This window comes from Crinia signifera, chromosome 6 (genome assembly GCF_055691185.1).
Source record: "Crinia signifera chromosome 6, ASM5569118v1, whole genome shotgun sequence".
Classification (NCBI taxonomy): domain Eukaryota; kingdom Metazoa; phylum Chordata; class Amphibia; order Anura; family Myobatrachidae; genus Crinia; species Crinia signifera.
In genome coordinates, this window is record NC_139222.1 from 260,317,150 (window position 1) to 260,331,640 (window position 14,491).

General features: G+C 47.0%; 1 protein-coding gene across 2 annotated transcripts in view; it reads right to left on the reverse strand.

Moving 5' to 3' along the window:
• LRRC27 (leucine rich repeat containing 27) overlaps positions 1 to 14,491 on the reverse strand; it is a 51,996-nt gene that overhangs the window by 2,817 nt on the left and 34,688 nt on the right. For both annotated transcript variants that reach the window (XM_083149452.1, XM_083149451.1), the window contains exons 9-10: positions 2,603 to 2,754; positions 174 to 300 (exon numbers count right to left, since the gene is read on the reverse strand). In XM_083149452.1, the coding sequence (XP_083005578.1) occupies positions 174 to 300; positions 2,603 to 2,754 (279 nt within the window). The remainder of the gene's footprint in view (positions 1 to 173; positions 301 to 2,602; positions 2,755 to 14,491) is intronic.

Genomic DNA, 14,491 nt, shown 5'->3' on the forward strand with positions numbered 1-14,491 from the left:
CAAGTTTCTCCCGGGCTCACAGTGCCTGGTGCCAGCCCCCCACAATCAGAAGACACTGATGCATTGCTCAATATGAATATTAACTGTTGGTGCCTACTATTTGATCTTTTCCCATCAGTGATTAGGCTACTATCAGTAGAGTCCTCCCAGCAAGGATCCGACCCCCCACTTACCATCTCTAGGGCCTTCTGCGCTGCCTCCACTTCCTCCTGCGCTGAGCACTGCGGGTTTCTCTTCCTCTCTTGCATCGCCTGCATGTGTTGCTTGATGCGGTCATCCAGCCTGCGGTCTCTGGACGCTCTGTGCATATATAAGAAAGCTACTTTTTACAATACACTGATCCCTTTGTCCCTCATAAAAGGATGTTGTCCTATTGTTCAGCCTCAGCCTGACAACACATGCCATCACCTCCCCCACACAACAAAAAAGACAATGGAGGTGATTCCTCCGAACACATCTCTTACTTAACAATAATACAGAACCTTCTGGGTCTAGTGCAGAGAGTAGAAAATATCCGATTTGTGCCTCAGTCACATTACACGATAGATAACTCCCATTAATGGATTTAGAGGATGATGTATCAAGCAGTGAAAAGAATGGAGAAGTGGATACGTTGCCCGTAGCAAGGTACCTTACTTATCATTTATCAAACACATTCTATAAAACGACAGGTACAGTAGAAGTAAATAGGTTGCCATGGGCAACTTCACACTTTTCGCTTATTGATACGCCAACCCCTTAATACTCTGTAAAAACCGTTGTATTTCTCCATATCCTTAATTAGTTCTCACTGCGGCAGATGTATCAACTAGCGTTAAGTGCTTCTTCTGCACTTAACACTAGTTAACTGGGGCGGGGGATAACATTTGTTTAAATGTACTAACCGTGCACCTAACATGTGCTAGGGACAGCCCACAGTCCCCTGCAATCCCCCCCCCCCCCCCAGTAATTAGCGGCTGGGGCGTTGTATTAACGGAATCGGTACATCTGTCAGAATGAACTTAGGTCTACAGTCATTAGGTCTACCCCATTAGGTCGACTGGCTGGAAGGTCGACCTGATTTAAGGTCGACATGGGCCAAGGTCGACATGACTTAAGGTCGAATTTGCATAAAGGTCGACATGAAGAAGGTCGACTGGTCATAAGGTCGACATGGGTTTTTCACTGTTTTTTGATCCGAATGTTGACACAGTCGACATGGACACAGTTGGCAATGAGAATCGGACCCTCGCATCGGGCACGGTGGCTCGCTTCTCTCGCCACAGCTTTAATAACCTCCTCCACGACCTAGTGGATGGTAGGGCATGAAATACCGCCTGTCGGCACATGTCGGCTCAAAAAACAGTGAAAAATCTCATGTCGACCTTATGACCAGTCGACCTTCCTCATGTCGACCTTTATGCAAATTCGACCTTAAGTCATGTCGACTTTGGCCCATGTCGACATAAAGTCAGGTCGACCTTCCTGCCAGTCGACCTAGTGGGGTCGACCTAATGACTGTAGACCTAATGCGGGGTACACACCAGGACGACCCACTCACGATGCACATCGTGAGCGGGTCGTCAGTGTCTCGTCCGACCCGCTCACGATGATGCGGGGGGGCACGACCCGCTCACGATGTGCACCGTGAGCGGGTCCGATCCGATGGCAACCCGCACCCGGCTGTATGGTCGTCATTGAGATCCTACCTGCAGCAGGTAGGATCTCAATAACGACCGACCGACCCGCGGGACCGCGCATCGGATCGGTATCGCTCCACACCAGGTCAGAAAAGGGCCCAATCAGCACACAATCTACATCCAATTGATCGGAATTGGATCTAGATTGTGCGAATCGGGCCCTAGTCGTCCTGGTGTGTACCCAGCATAAGTTCATTCTAATAGATGACCGCTTCCCGTATTAACAGCCCCCTAAGCATTAAATCCCCCCAGCTGCTTCACCAGCTCAGAGCTAGCGTTGTCCTATCCCCACCGCAGGGACAACGCTAAGCCTTGCTGCTGGCTCCAGGCTGCACACGAGATCTCGCTATAAAAGCAAGATCTCGCGCATGCCCAGACAGCCGGCCGGGGGGAGAGAAGGGTTTTTATTTAAATGCGCATGGCTGCCTGGGGCGCCAATAAGGACAGCAGTTAACATTGGGCATAACCGCTGCGGGGCTGGGGGGGAAGAGGGTTTAATACATTTGCTCATAATGGGTGCACACTTCTCCTCGTTATGCAGGAGAAGTGGGACCCATTATGTTATGGCCCCATTGATACATCTGCCCCATTATTTTTTAGTCCAAACACAGAATTGCTCATTACTCAAAAAACTAAAAGGGCGTCGAAATAAGGGAAAGTGGGGGAGCGTGTTGCAAAACTGGTAACTCTGCGTTATACCTTTAAATGAGATTTCCAAATGAATTCTACAGTGATATAATGAGTGTGGATATAAATATTGCTATTACCGAGTGTACGGCAGTGGCAGCCAGAAACTTTCCATTCGCTATTTGTTGCTTTGATAATTATCCAGGCCATGCATGTGTCTGGGCGTACCACAGGGCACCTAACGACACTGTTTACATCTCAACACCCTGAATATGGCCACTGTTGGTTAAACAAACCTTGCCTTCTCCGCTTCGTTCAATGATTTCACTGACATGACCCTTGGCATCATTTCCTGTTTTTCGACTACAAGAGTCTTTTGCTTGTCCCAGCTATTCTTACTCTGGGATGGATCCAGATCTGTGGCGTACGGAGGAACGGCGATGGGCACCTAGGCGCGTGATGTGAAATGGTGATTAGTGAAAAGTGCAATTGTTTCCATTCTTATATACATCAACTCCTTATGGAGTCTACCGGACTAATATTTTGAACATTGTGGTCTATGAATAGTGACATCACTGAAAACGTCAGATGGTGCGATTCCATTGGCTGATTTATACCAGCCTAAGACTTTTACTAAATACACCGCTCGATCCTTCTTGCTTCCTTTATGGTTTGCAGCGTCACATCAATGTCACCAGTCAGAATGGCTTACTTCTTAAGCCTGCATGTGACATTACGTTGGAATTGCAGCAAATAGCATTGTGTCTGGTCTTAAAGACAGTTTATCCCAGCAAGACTTCTTGGGCACGGTGTATAACGCTTGTGGTTCTATTTCCAAAAAGACATTATTAAATTGGAATCCTTCCAGAAAGTGGCTACTGTAATGCTTGAGGGGTCACAAAACATCTCTGGAAAATAATATTAGAGAATAATCTCTACCGAAAAAAAAAAGGAAATATATTATAGAAACATATGAATATACTAAGGGATTTACAGCAATTGGAAAATATTGTACAGGTATAATGATTTTCAGCATTCATAGCTGCGTTATGCACCATCTATTTATCTATCTAATTATAATGCATAGTTTAGCCAGTAGCTCTCAGGGGACTTGTAGTCGCATTAATAAACTGCTGGTAACTGTAGTTTCAGATCATTTAATCTTTCATCAGTGTGTGTGTGTGTGTGTGTGTGTGTGTGTGTGTGTGTGTGTGTGTGTGTGTGTGTGTGTGTGTGTGTGTGTGTGTGTGTGTGTGTGTGTGTGTGTGTGTGTGTGTGTGAAAATAAAAATGTTTTCCTTACTAAAAGCACTAGTGGGGACATCTGTAACAGGCACTACTGAGGACATGATATGTAACTGGCACACTACTGAGGACATGATATGTAACTGGCACTACTGGGGACGTGATATGTAACTGGCACTACTGAGGACATGATATGCGACTGGCACTAATGAGTACGTGATATGTAACTGGCACTACAGGGGACGTGATATGTAACTGGCACTACTGGGGACGTGATATGTAACTGGCACTACTGGGGACGTGATATGTAACTGGCACTACTGGGGACGTGATATGTAACTGCCACTACTGGGGACATGATATGTAACTGGCACTACTGAGGACGTGATATGTAACTGGCACTACTGAGGACGTGATATGTAACTGGCACTACTGGGGACGTGATATGTAACTGGCACTACTGGGGACGTGATATGTAACTGGCACTACTGGGGACGTGATATGTAGCTGGCACTATTGGGGACGTGATATGTAACTGGCACTACTGAGGACGTGATATGTAACTGGCACTACTGGGGACGTGATATGTAACTGGCACTACTGGGGACATGATATGTAGCTGGCACTATTGGGGACGTGATATGTAACTGGCACTACTGAGGACGTGATATGTAACTGGCACTACTGAGGATGTGATATGTAACTGGCACTACTGGGGACGTGATATGTAACTGGCACTACTGGGGACGTGATATGTAACTGGCACTACTGGGGACGTGATATGTAACTGGCACTACTGAGGACGTGATATGTAACTGGCACTACTGGGGACGTGATATGTAACTGGCACTACTGGGGACGTGATATGTAACTGGCACTACTGGGGACATGATATGTAGCTGGCACTATTGGGGACGTGATATGTAACTGGCACTACTGAGGACGTGATATGTAACTGGCACTACTGAGGACGTGATATGTAACTGGCACTACTGAGGACGTGATATGTAACTGGCACTACTGAGGACATGATATTAACTGCCACTACTGGGGAAATGATATGTGACTGGCACTATTGCGGACATGATATGTAACTACTGGGGACATGATATGTGACTGGCACTACTGGGGACATGATATGTAACTGGCACTATATATGTGGAAGAAAATGATTGCTTGGCATTCACATTCAGTGCCTGAGAGAGGACACAAACTTTGTTTCATGTTTTGAAACCTTGTTTTATGAACAAATAATATATATGTGAGTATGTCATGTGTTTGATGTTGTTATACAACATAAATGCAAGATACCTCAAGATAAATAATTGAAATATAAAAATATTCCGAAATAATCCGGCATCCAAAATTCTTCTGGTCCCGAGCATTTTGGATAAGGGATACTCAACCTGTATATATCCTCAGGTACAGGTTGAGTATCCCTTATATAAAATATTCCTTATCCATAGTTTCCAGAATGTAATTTTTTTTTTTTTTTTGCTAAAACACTACTGGGGACATCTGTAACTGCCACTACTGGGGACATGATATGTAACTGGCACTACTGGGGACATGATATGTGACTGGCACTACTGGGGACATGATATGTAACTGGCACTACTGGGGACATGATATTTAACTGGCACTACTGGGGACATCTGTAACTGCCACTACTGGAGACATGATCTGTAACTGGCACTACTGGGGACATGATATGTAAATGGCACTACTGGGGACCCTATTGAGGGGATGTATGATCCTGCACATGAGAGCAGTATGTCCCTGCAATGTGCTCAGTCTGGGTGCTGTGCCAGTGCGATATGTAGCCCATAGGCTTCTGAAAAAAGAACTACCCTTTGTGAAGCCACCATTGCCAGGTGAGAGGGTGCCCGTGGGTGCACTTTGTCTCCCACGCCCGAGAACCTCCTACTGCTGATGGCTGCAGTGACTCCCAGGCTCCTCCTCCTTGCATCCAGAAGGTGAAGTCAGTATTGCTAGGAAGAAGGAGGTTACAGGATCCGGGGTATATAGGTAACGCCAGAAAAAGCTGGCATCACCTTCTGCATCGAAATGCTGGCGGTGAGTTATTTATACATATAAATATGTGGTGAAAACCCTCAAAACAGGGTTCATTTAATACATCCCACCGTATACGAGTACCTGAGTGCCGCCTCTCTATGCTGCTATATCACTTAATTGCCTGGAAGGCACAAACATGCGCAGAATTCTGATTAGCATATATGGAGAAATGCAAATGAATGCTTTATAAAGTGCTATAATAGAGTTAGGAAAGGTAGCATTCTAAACTGAAGGGGATTTCTAGAATAAGAGGACAGAATCTTTCATTTCAGGGCCGTAACTAGGGGGGGGGGCTGGGGGGTCACGCGCACCGGGCGCTGGAGGGGGGGGGGCGCTGTCAGGCAGTGGCGGGCCGGGACTTGGTTACGGCCGCCGCCACTATATACAAGAAGAAAGGCTCTGTTCCCGGCCGCCAGCCTGCCTGTGAAGGCGACGGCCCCTCCAAAAATGGCCGCCGCCTACGAGGAGACAGACACTAGAGGTACTTCCAAACCTCTAGTGTCTGTCAAAGAATAACAGACCGTCCAGCCTCCGGCGTCCCTTCTCACAAAGCTGCAGCAGCGCGGCATATATGAAACTGCTCTGCTCATGGAGCCGCCGGGCGCCCGCTGGTTACAGTGTCAGGAAGCGTCCAGTAAATATGGAAAGCAGCAGCCAATAATCTATCGCTCTACGCACTGAATGCAGCCTGCTTTACTCCACCTCCTAGGCTCCTACCAGGAAGAACTAACAGCGCAAGGAGAGGAGGACGGAGGATCTTTTACTGTACATGCCATGAGGTACAGTACATACCCTGAGGTACAGTACATACACTGACTGTGCGATTTGAGGATGGAAGGGAGGAGGATGGGACATTATATAATCTGTGTGTCTGCTCTGTATTCATGTACTGTATGTGTGTGACTACAGTATGTACTGTAGGTTTGTGTAGTACCAAGTATCTGATATTACGGTTTGTGGTGTAATGTGCTCTGGGCATTACGATGTGTGCTATAATGTGTACTGGGCATAACGGTGTGTGCTGTAATGTGTACTGGGCATAACGGTGTGTTCTATAATGTGTACTGGGCATAACGGTGTGTACTGGGCATAACGGTGTGTGCTGTAATGTGTACTGGGCATAACGGTGTGTGCTGTAATGTGTACTGGGCATAACGGTGTGTACTATAATGTGTACTGGGCATTGCGGTGTGTGCTATAATGTATACTGGGCATTATGGTGTGTACTGGGCATTATGGTGTGTACTGGGCATAACGGTGTGTGCTATAATGTGTACTGGGCATAACGGTGTGTGCTGTAATGTGTACTGGGCATTGCGGTGTGTGCTATAATGTGTACTGGGCATTATGGTGTGTAGTGGGCATAACGGTGTGTGCTGTAATGTGTACTGGGCATTGCGGTGTGTGCTATAATGTGTACTGGGCATTATGGTGTGTAGTGGGCATAACGGTGTGTGCTGTAATGTGTACTGGGCATTACGGTGTGTGCTGTAATGTGTACTGGGCATTACGGTGTGTGCTGTAATGTGTACTGGGCATTACGGTGTGTGCTGTAATGTGTACTGGGCATTACGGTGTGTCTATGTGACCACACCACTTCCCCCCCCCACACAAAAAAAAAATGCCCTAAATTTTTAGCGCGCGCCTTCGGCGCGCCCTGTCCCTGTTTTCAGGTTGATTTAGTTTCTAGTATATATGTAATAATATAATTTATAAATAAAATCTCATTTCAGAATACAGTGTATATATGATATATTGTCTTGTTTGTTAGTTTAATATCACCCTTCTGCTGTCTGTAAGTGTGTGTGTGTGTGTGTGTGTGTGTGTGGGGGGGGGGGGGGGGGGGGGGGGGGGGGGGGGGGGGCACTAAATGAATGTCTTGCCCCGGGCACCAGAAACCCTAGTTTCGGCCCTGTTCATTTCATTTGAGAAATGATGACAGACTCATAGAGCAGCAGAAATGCTAATGAAACATAATACACCTAAAACTGAAAACAAACTCATGTGCTTTTCCTTCTTACGTAAACCATCTTTATGGCACCAAATCCTGAGGTTCTGCCCAGCTCATTCTTATCTCAGTGTCCCCTGCTTGTGCAGCTACAGTATGTGTATGTACCTTGTCCTATATTATATTCAACTGGAAGTCACTGTTTTGCTTATTTGTGTATGTAATTGGGCGCTGCGGATCCCTTGTGGCACCATATAAATAAAGGAAAATAATAATAAGAGGAAGTTTTCTGGGTATTCCATTGCATCCAATGAAATCTCTATAAAAAATAGTTACATCCAATAAGGTTGACCTGGTGATGTGCTGACATTCTCATGCTATCTGCCCCTGTATTATTATTATATAAATGTCTACAGATAGAAGTGTACAAGCACTGTTAGGTCTGCGCGGCTGCACCCAATCGTTATCAGCAGAAGTCCATCCCTTAGTTCTTGTGCTCCAGAATGTGGCTGTAACCCAAGCAGGTGACTGAGGCTTGTGTGACTTCTGTACAGGGCACAGCATGTCCAGTTCCCAGGGCCTCAGACCATACGGACGTGATGGCAGATGGAGTGATAATGTTTCTGCGGACTTGGAGCACACAAGGAACTAGCACGTGCCCTTATTTGCTGCTTGGGGCCTGTTACTGGTATTGACATTGACATGAGGTGAATTATACTTGAATGGGAGCTGCTGGAATACTGTTGCCACGACCAGTGCCGTTTCTAGGGGCGAACCAACTGTGTAATGACATGTGGTGCTGGGATCCTTGCTGCCAGTGGCCATCAGTGAAGCCAAATTGAGGTGCAGTGTGGCAACTGGAGGTCCCAGCAGCGAGACACTGCGTAATACTCCTAACTTCCCGGCAGCTCAGGTGTGGCCTGGGCTGTGACCTCTGACAATGTGGAGGCACAACATTGTAGGTCACACTACTGTGCACGCTTCCCACCCACACTGTGCTTTCTGTATCACAGAGGCTGCGCTGATGTAACAGCAGCTGGTGCCTGTGCTGCCTGCATCTGAAGGGGGGGGGGGTCTGGGAGCTTTTCTCCTGTGTAGTGCTACTGACAGGACAACCGGGGAAACTTATGTTTGTTTTATTTTCCTTTTAGGGACAATGTGTTTTTTTATTTTTCGGGTCTTTTGACATTCTGTCTACATACAGCACTGCGTGCCGGACATAAGGAAGCATTGTTATGCTGGGCATAAGGCAGCACTGCATGCTAGACATAAGGCAGCGATGAATGGGTATTAGCCAGCACTGTATCCTCGGTATGAGGCAGCACTACATTCTGTATATAAAGCAGCACCGTATACTGGGTATGAGGCAGCACTACATACTGTATATAAAGCAGCACTGTATCCTCGGTATGAGGCAGCACTACATTCTGTATATAAAGCAGCACCGTATACTGGGTATGAGGCAGCACTACATACTGTATATAAAGCAGCACTGTATCCTAGGTATGAGGCAGCACTACATACTGTATATAAAGCAGCACTGTATCCTAGGTATGAGGCAGCACTACATACTGTATATAAAGCATCACTGTACACTGGGTATGAGGCAGCACTACATACTGTATATAAAGCAGCACTGTATCCTAGGTATGAGGCAGCACTACATACTGTATATAAAGCAGCACTGTACACTGGGTATGAGGCAGCACTGTATATAAAGCAGCACTGTATCCTAGGTATGAGGCAGCACTACATACTGTATATAAAGCAGCACTGTACACTGGGTATGAGGCAGCACTGTATATAAAGCAGCACTGTATCCTAGGTATGAGGCAGCACTACATACTGTATATAAAGCAGCACTGTATCCTAGGTATGAGGCAGCACTACATACTGTATATAAAGCAGCACTGTAAACTGGGTATGAGGCAGCACTACATACTGTATATAAAGCAGCACTGTACACTGGGTATGAGGCAGCACTACATACTGTATATAAAGCAGCACTGTATCCTGGGTATGAGGCAGCACTACATACTGTATATAAAGCAGCACTGTACACTGGGTATGAGGCAGCACTACATACTGTATATAAAGCAGCACTGTACACTGGGTATGAGGCAGCACTGTATATAAAGCAGCACTGTATCCTGGGTATGAGGCAGCACTACATACTGTATATAAAGCAGCACTGTACACTGGGTATGAGGCAGCATTGCGTACTAGACATAGCAATCCTGTACACTGGGTATAACTGTCCCAGGCAGCACTGCATACTGTATATAAAGCAGCACTGTATCCTAGGTATGAGGCAGCACTACATACTGTATATAAAGCAGCACTGTATCCTAGGTATGAGGCAGCACTACATACTGTATATAAAGCAGCACTGTACACTGGGTATGAGGCAGCATTGCGTACTAGACATAGCAATCCTGTACACTGGGTATAACTGTCCCAGGCAGCACTGCATACTGTATATAAAGCAGCACTGTATCCTAGGTATGAGGCAGCACTACATACTGTATATAAAGCAGCACTGTATCCTAGGTATGAGGCAGCACTACATACTGTATATAAAGCAGCACTGTACACTGGGTATGAGGCAGCATTGCGTACTAGACATAGCAATCCTGTACACTGGGTATAACTGTCCCAGGCAGCACTGCATACTGTATATAAAGCAGCACTGTATCCTAGGTATGAGGCAGCACTACATACTGTATATAAAGCAGCACTGTATCCTAGGTATGAGGCAGCACTACATACTGTATATAAAGCAGCACTGTACACTGGGTATGAGGCAGCATTGCGTACTAGACATAGCAATCCTGTACACTGGGTATAACTGTCCCAGGCAGCACTGCATACTGGCACAAGGCGGTACTTCATACTAGATATAGGGCAGCACTGCTGTAACAGGCCGCACTGCATGCTGGACATGAGGAAGTTAGCTCAGGTAGTACTGCATACCGGACTATATACTATAACAGACCACACTGCATGCTGGAACAAGGCGGTACTTCATACTAGATATAGGGCAGCACTGCTGTAACAGGCCGCACTGCATGCTGGACATGAAGAAGTTAGCTCAGGTAGTACTGCATACTGGACTATATACTATAACAGACCACACTGCATGCTGGCACAAGGCACCACGGTATACTGGAGGCAGCATTGTATGCTTGGCATGAGCCAGCGCAGGACTAAAGGCAGCACTACATGCTGCACTAAAGAAATATCATACAATTTAAGTAATGCCAACTCCTCAGTCTCCTGTTGAAATTAAATTATAATTGATGCATTTAAATACATTAGAAAAGCATTTTACAAGGAGCAGTAAGAGTAGAATAAAGCCCTAAAGACAACACTCGGCCTCCTGGTACCGGATGTATGTGCAGATTATGAGAAGGAAATGATAGTCCACAGAGTGAGTCACTGCACAGCGGTTATTACACTGGGCACTAATCAGCTGCTCTCCCAGCAGTGTCCTAGTGCTGCTGAATCAGGCTCTGGAACCAACTTAGTACATTCTCTGTATTTGCACAAATGCAGATGTTCCAATTCAGACAAGTACTTAGGGTCATTTTTATATAAAAGGTGAGTTATACTGATGTATATATTCCACGATGTAACACTATTAAAGTGAGGGCACAGATATTTCAGATCCCCATGATTTCTGTGAAGGGAGAACTCGCATGCAATGCCCGTTGGAACCAGGCGGCAGAATCACAAATGTGGTCCTTTGGCATTCGATATATTGCATGCGATCCCATTGCCGGGAGGTGGTCCGAGCTGGAGGTCGGACATGCAGCAGGTCTGATCTCCGAATCCGATGTCAAACACATGCAAATGTAATTGTGTGAAAAGTGGCCAAATCTCACTCGTGTATGGTCAGCTTTAGGGCCACACCGCTTCCGCTAGACTTCAGCCATCCGTATTATGGGACGCTGTGCAGTGACTCACTCTGTGTACTTTTATTTCCTTCCCATAATTTGCACATAAATCCGGTATCAGGAGGCCGAGTGCAGTGGCGTAACTAGCTTTTGGGCGCCCCCCCCCCCCCCGCCGTTAAAGGGAGGGCGCCCACCCAAGCACCCCGCCGCACCACCCACCCACGCACCCCGCCGCACCAACGCCCGCCCCTCCCGCCGCACCAACGCCCGCCCGCCGCACCAACCCTTGCCCGCCCTGCCGCCCATGCAATCCCCCCCAGTCTTACCTGGCTACGCTCAGTACGCGCTGGTCCCGGCTCCCTTCTTCTGCTATGAGGACCACCACAAAATGTCTGCCCCCATGCAGCAGACAGTTTCAGAGAACTATCTGCTACATGGGGGCAGACATTTTGTTGTGGTCCTCATAGCAGAAGAAGGGAGCCGGGACCAGCGCGTACTGAAGACTGACAGGTAAGACTGTGGGGGATGGCGGCGGGGTGTAACTATAGCACTGCAGCCCCCGGCGCCCGCACATGCACAGCGCCCCCCCGCGGTCGCGGGGGCTGCGGTGCTATAGTTACGCCCCTGGCCGAGTGTTGTCTTTAGGGCTTTATTCTCCTCTCACTGCTCCTTTAACCCTTTGAGTGATAAGGGAATTTGTCAAAATAGGCGTGGAAATCACCAAGCAAACAATTTTATTCATATAATGACCTGCAGTGAACATGGTTTTGTCCATTAGAGAGTGAATTTGCCTTTGCGAGTGCACCAGAATAACCCCCTTTATGTCTAGTAAGTAGTGCGACATAATGGGTGCTGACTCACCGTACTGAAATAAGGCCTTGTCCTTGCTGAACATTGGGATGATACACATTATAAATCATCTACTGACTCGTGGCCTTCAGCAACGTACAAACACATCGAGAACCATAATAAATGTAGATTTACAGCATTAACTCTCAAGGTCTTTATACGCTGCACAGATAATATTTCTACTATAATAAAATACAATCACTTTAGAACTGATTTACTAAGTGCAAAACCAGCGCCGGACCCGTTCTGAGTCTGGGCTTCTACCAAATGTAGCAGGGCATTGACTGCCCAACAACGTGGTTAGTGTTTTGGGTGAAGCAGCAGATGGTACGAGGGGGAGATTACATGAGATAAAGGGATGCGGAGGGTACATTTTAGAGGGGCTGACAGAAATGCCCCACCTCTGCATTAAAATGCTGGCAATCTGGGCATTGTAAAGCAGAGGGCAGGGTTGCGATGATGCTCTGCCCGTCTGTTCCGATGCCAGTGGCCCCTGTTAAGCCGACTTGGCTGCCGCCTCTCGGTCGGGGTATGTGAAACAATTCGTAAAACTATCAGGGGTAGATTTATTAAGCTCGGTGTAGTGATAATGTGGCTGGTTTTTATCACCGGCCAATCACCTCTTAACTGTGAAGTTACAGGCTTGATTTAAAAAATGACAGGTAGGAGCTGATTGGCCGGTGCTAAAAGCCAGACACTTTATCACTTCACCGAGCCTAATAAATCTACCCCTCGGTTGTTTAGTACACTCTAGAAAGTGAAAATCTGATTGGTTGCTAAGGGAAACAGCTCCTTCTTAAACGTTTTTTTGTAAATCTACTCTAAAAAATGACTGAAATGAACCTGCTTTATGTTCCATTCCAATGTACAGTACTAAAGCCCCATCGCCGGGCTCATATGCGGAGGTTAAGCTGGCATTAACCTATAGAAGCCTATGGGTTTCTTTCCACATTGCTGCGTGAGGGATCTGATACTATCCCTCCCAGCATGCCCTGCGGCCACATGCGTTACTGAGCGCATGCGCAGAGATACTCCCGGGTCACGAACCCGGAAGTCCAGGCACCGGCGATCATCACAAAGGGCAGCTGTTCTTTGTGTTACTAATTGCATATGTTAGTACATATGCGATTAGTATAGATCAGCGTTCGCCAACCCGTCGCTCGCGAGCGACGGGTAGCTCGCCGGGTGTTTTAGAGTAGCTCAATGACCTCCTGCCGCGCAGCGAGTCCTTGCTTGGCGGCAGGAGGTCAGGAAGTGAGTTAATGCCGCGTCTCTGTACCTGGCGGCGGCGGCAGTGACCTCCTGCCGCGCAGCGGGTCCTTGCTTGGCGGCAGGAGGTCAGGAAGTAAGTTAATGCCGCATTTCTGGACCTGGCGGCGGCAGTGACCTCCTGCCGCGTAGCGCTTCCTCTCCTGACGTCCCCAACATGCCGCACTTATCGACGCCCCCACAGCCTCTGCTTAACTCTGTTAGGTAATTTTTTTTTTTTTAAACTGTGTGTGCGCAACTGTTTACTGCTTAATGGGCATCATGTGTATGACATATGTTTAATGAGTCATTAAACATATGCCACACAAATAATGCCCATTTAACATATGCCCCACACCTTGATACTCATTAATTAATAATCATCAAGGTGTGTGGGGCATATGCCACACACATGATGCCACACACTTGATGCTCATTAATAATGAGCTTCACGCTGTGGGTCATTTGTATAATGGGCATCATGTGTGTGGCATATGCCCCAGATACCTTGATGATTATTAATTAATGAGCATCAAGGTGTGGGGCATATGTGTAATGGGCATCATTTGTGTGGCATATGTGTAATGAGCATCACGGTGTGGCATATGTATAATGGAGCATCACGGTGTGGCATATGTATAATGGAGCATCACGGTGGGGCATATGATTAATGGAGCATCACGGTGGGGCATATGTATAATGGAGCATCACGGTGGGGCATATGATTAATGGAGCATCACGGTGGGGCATATGTATAATGGAGCATCACGGTGTGGCATATGTATAATGGAGCATCACGGTGGGGCATATGTATAATGGAGCATCACGGTGGGGCATATGTATAATGGGCATCACGGTGTGGCATATGATTAATGGAGCATCACGGTGTGGCATATGTATAATGGAGCATCACGGTGTGGGGCA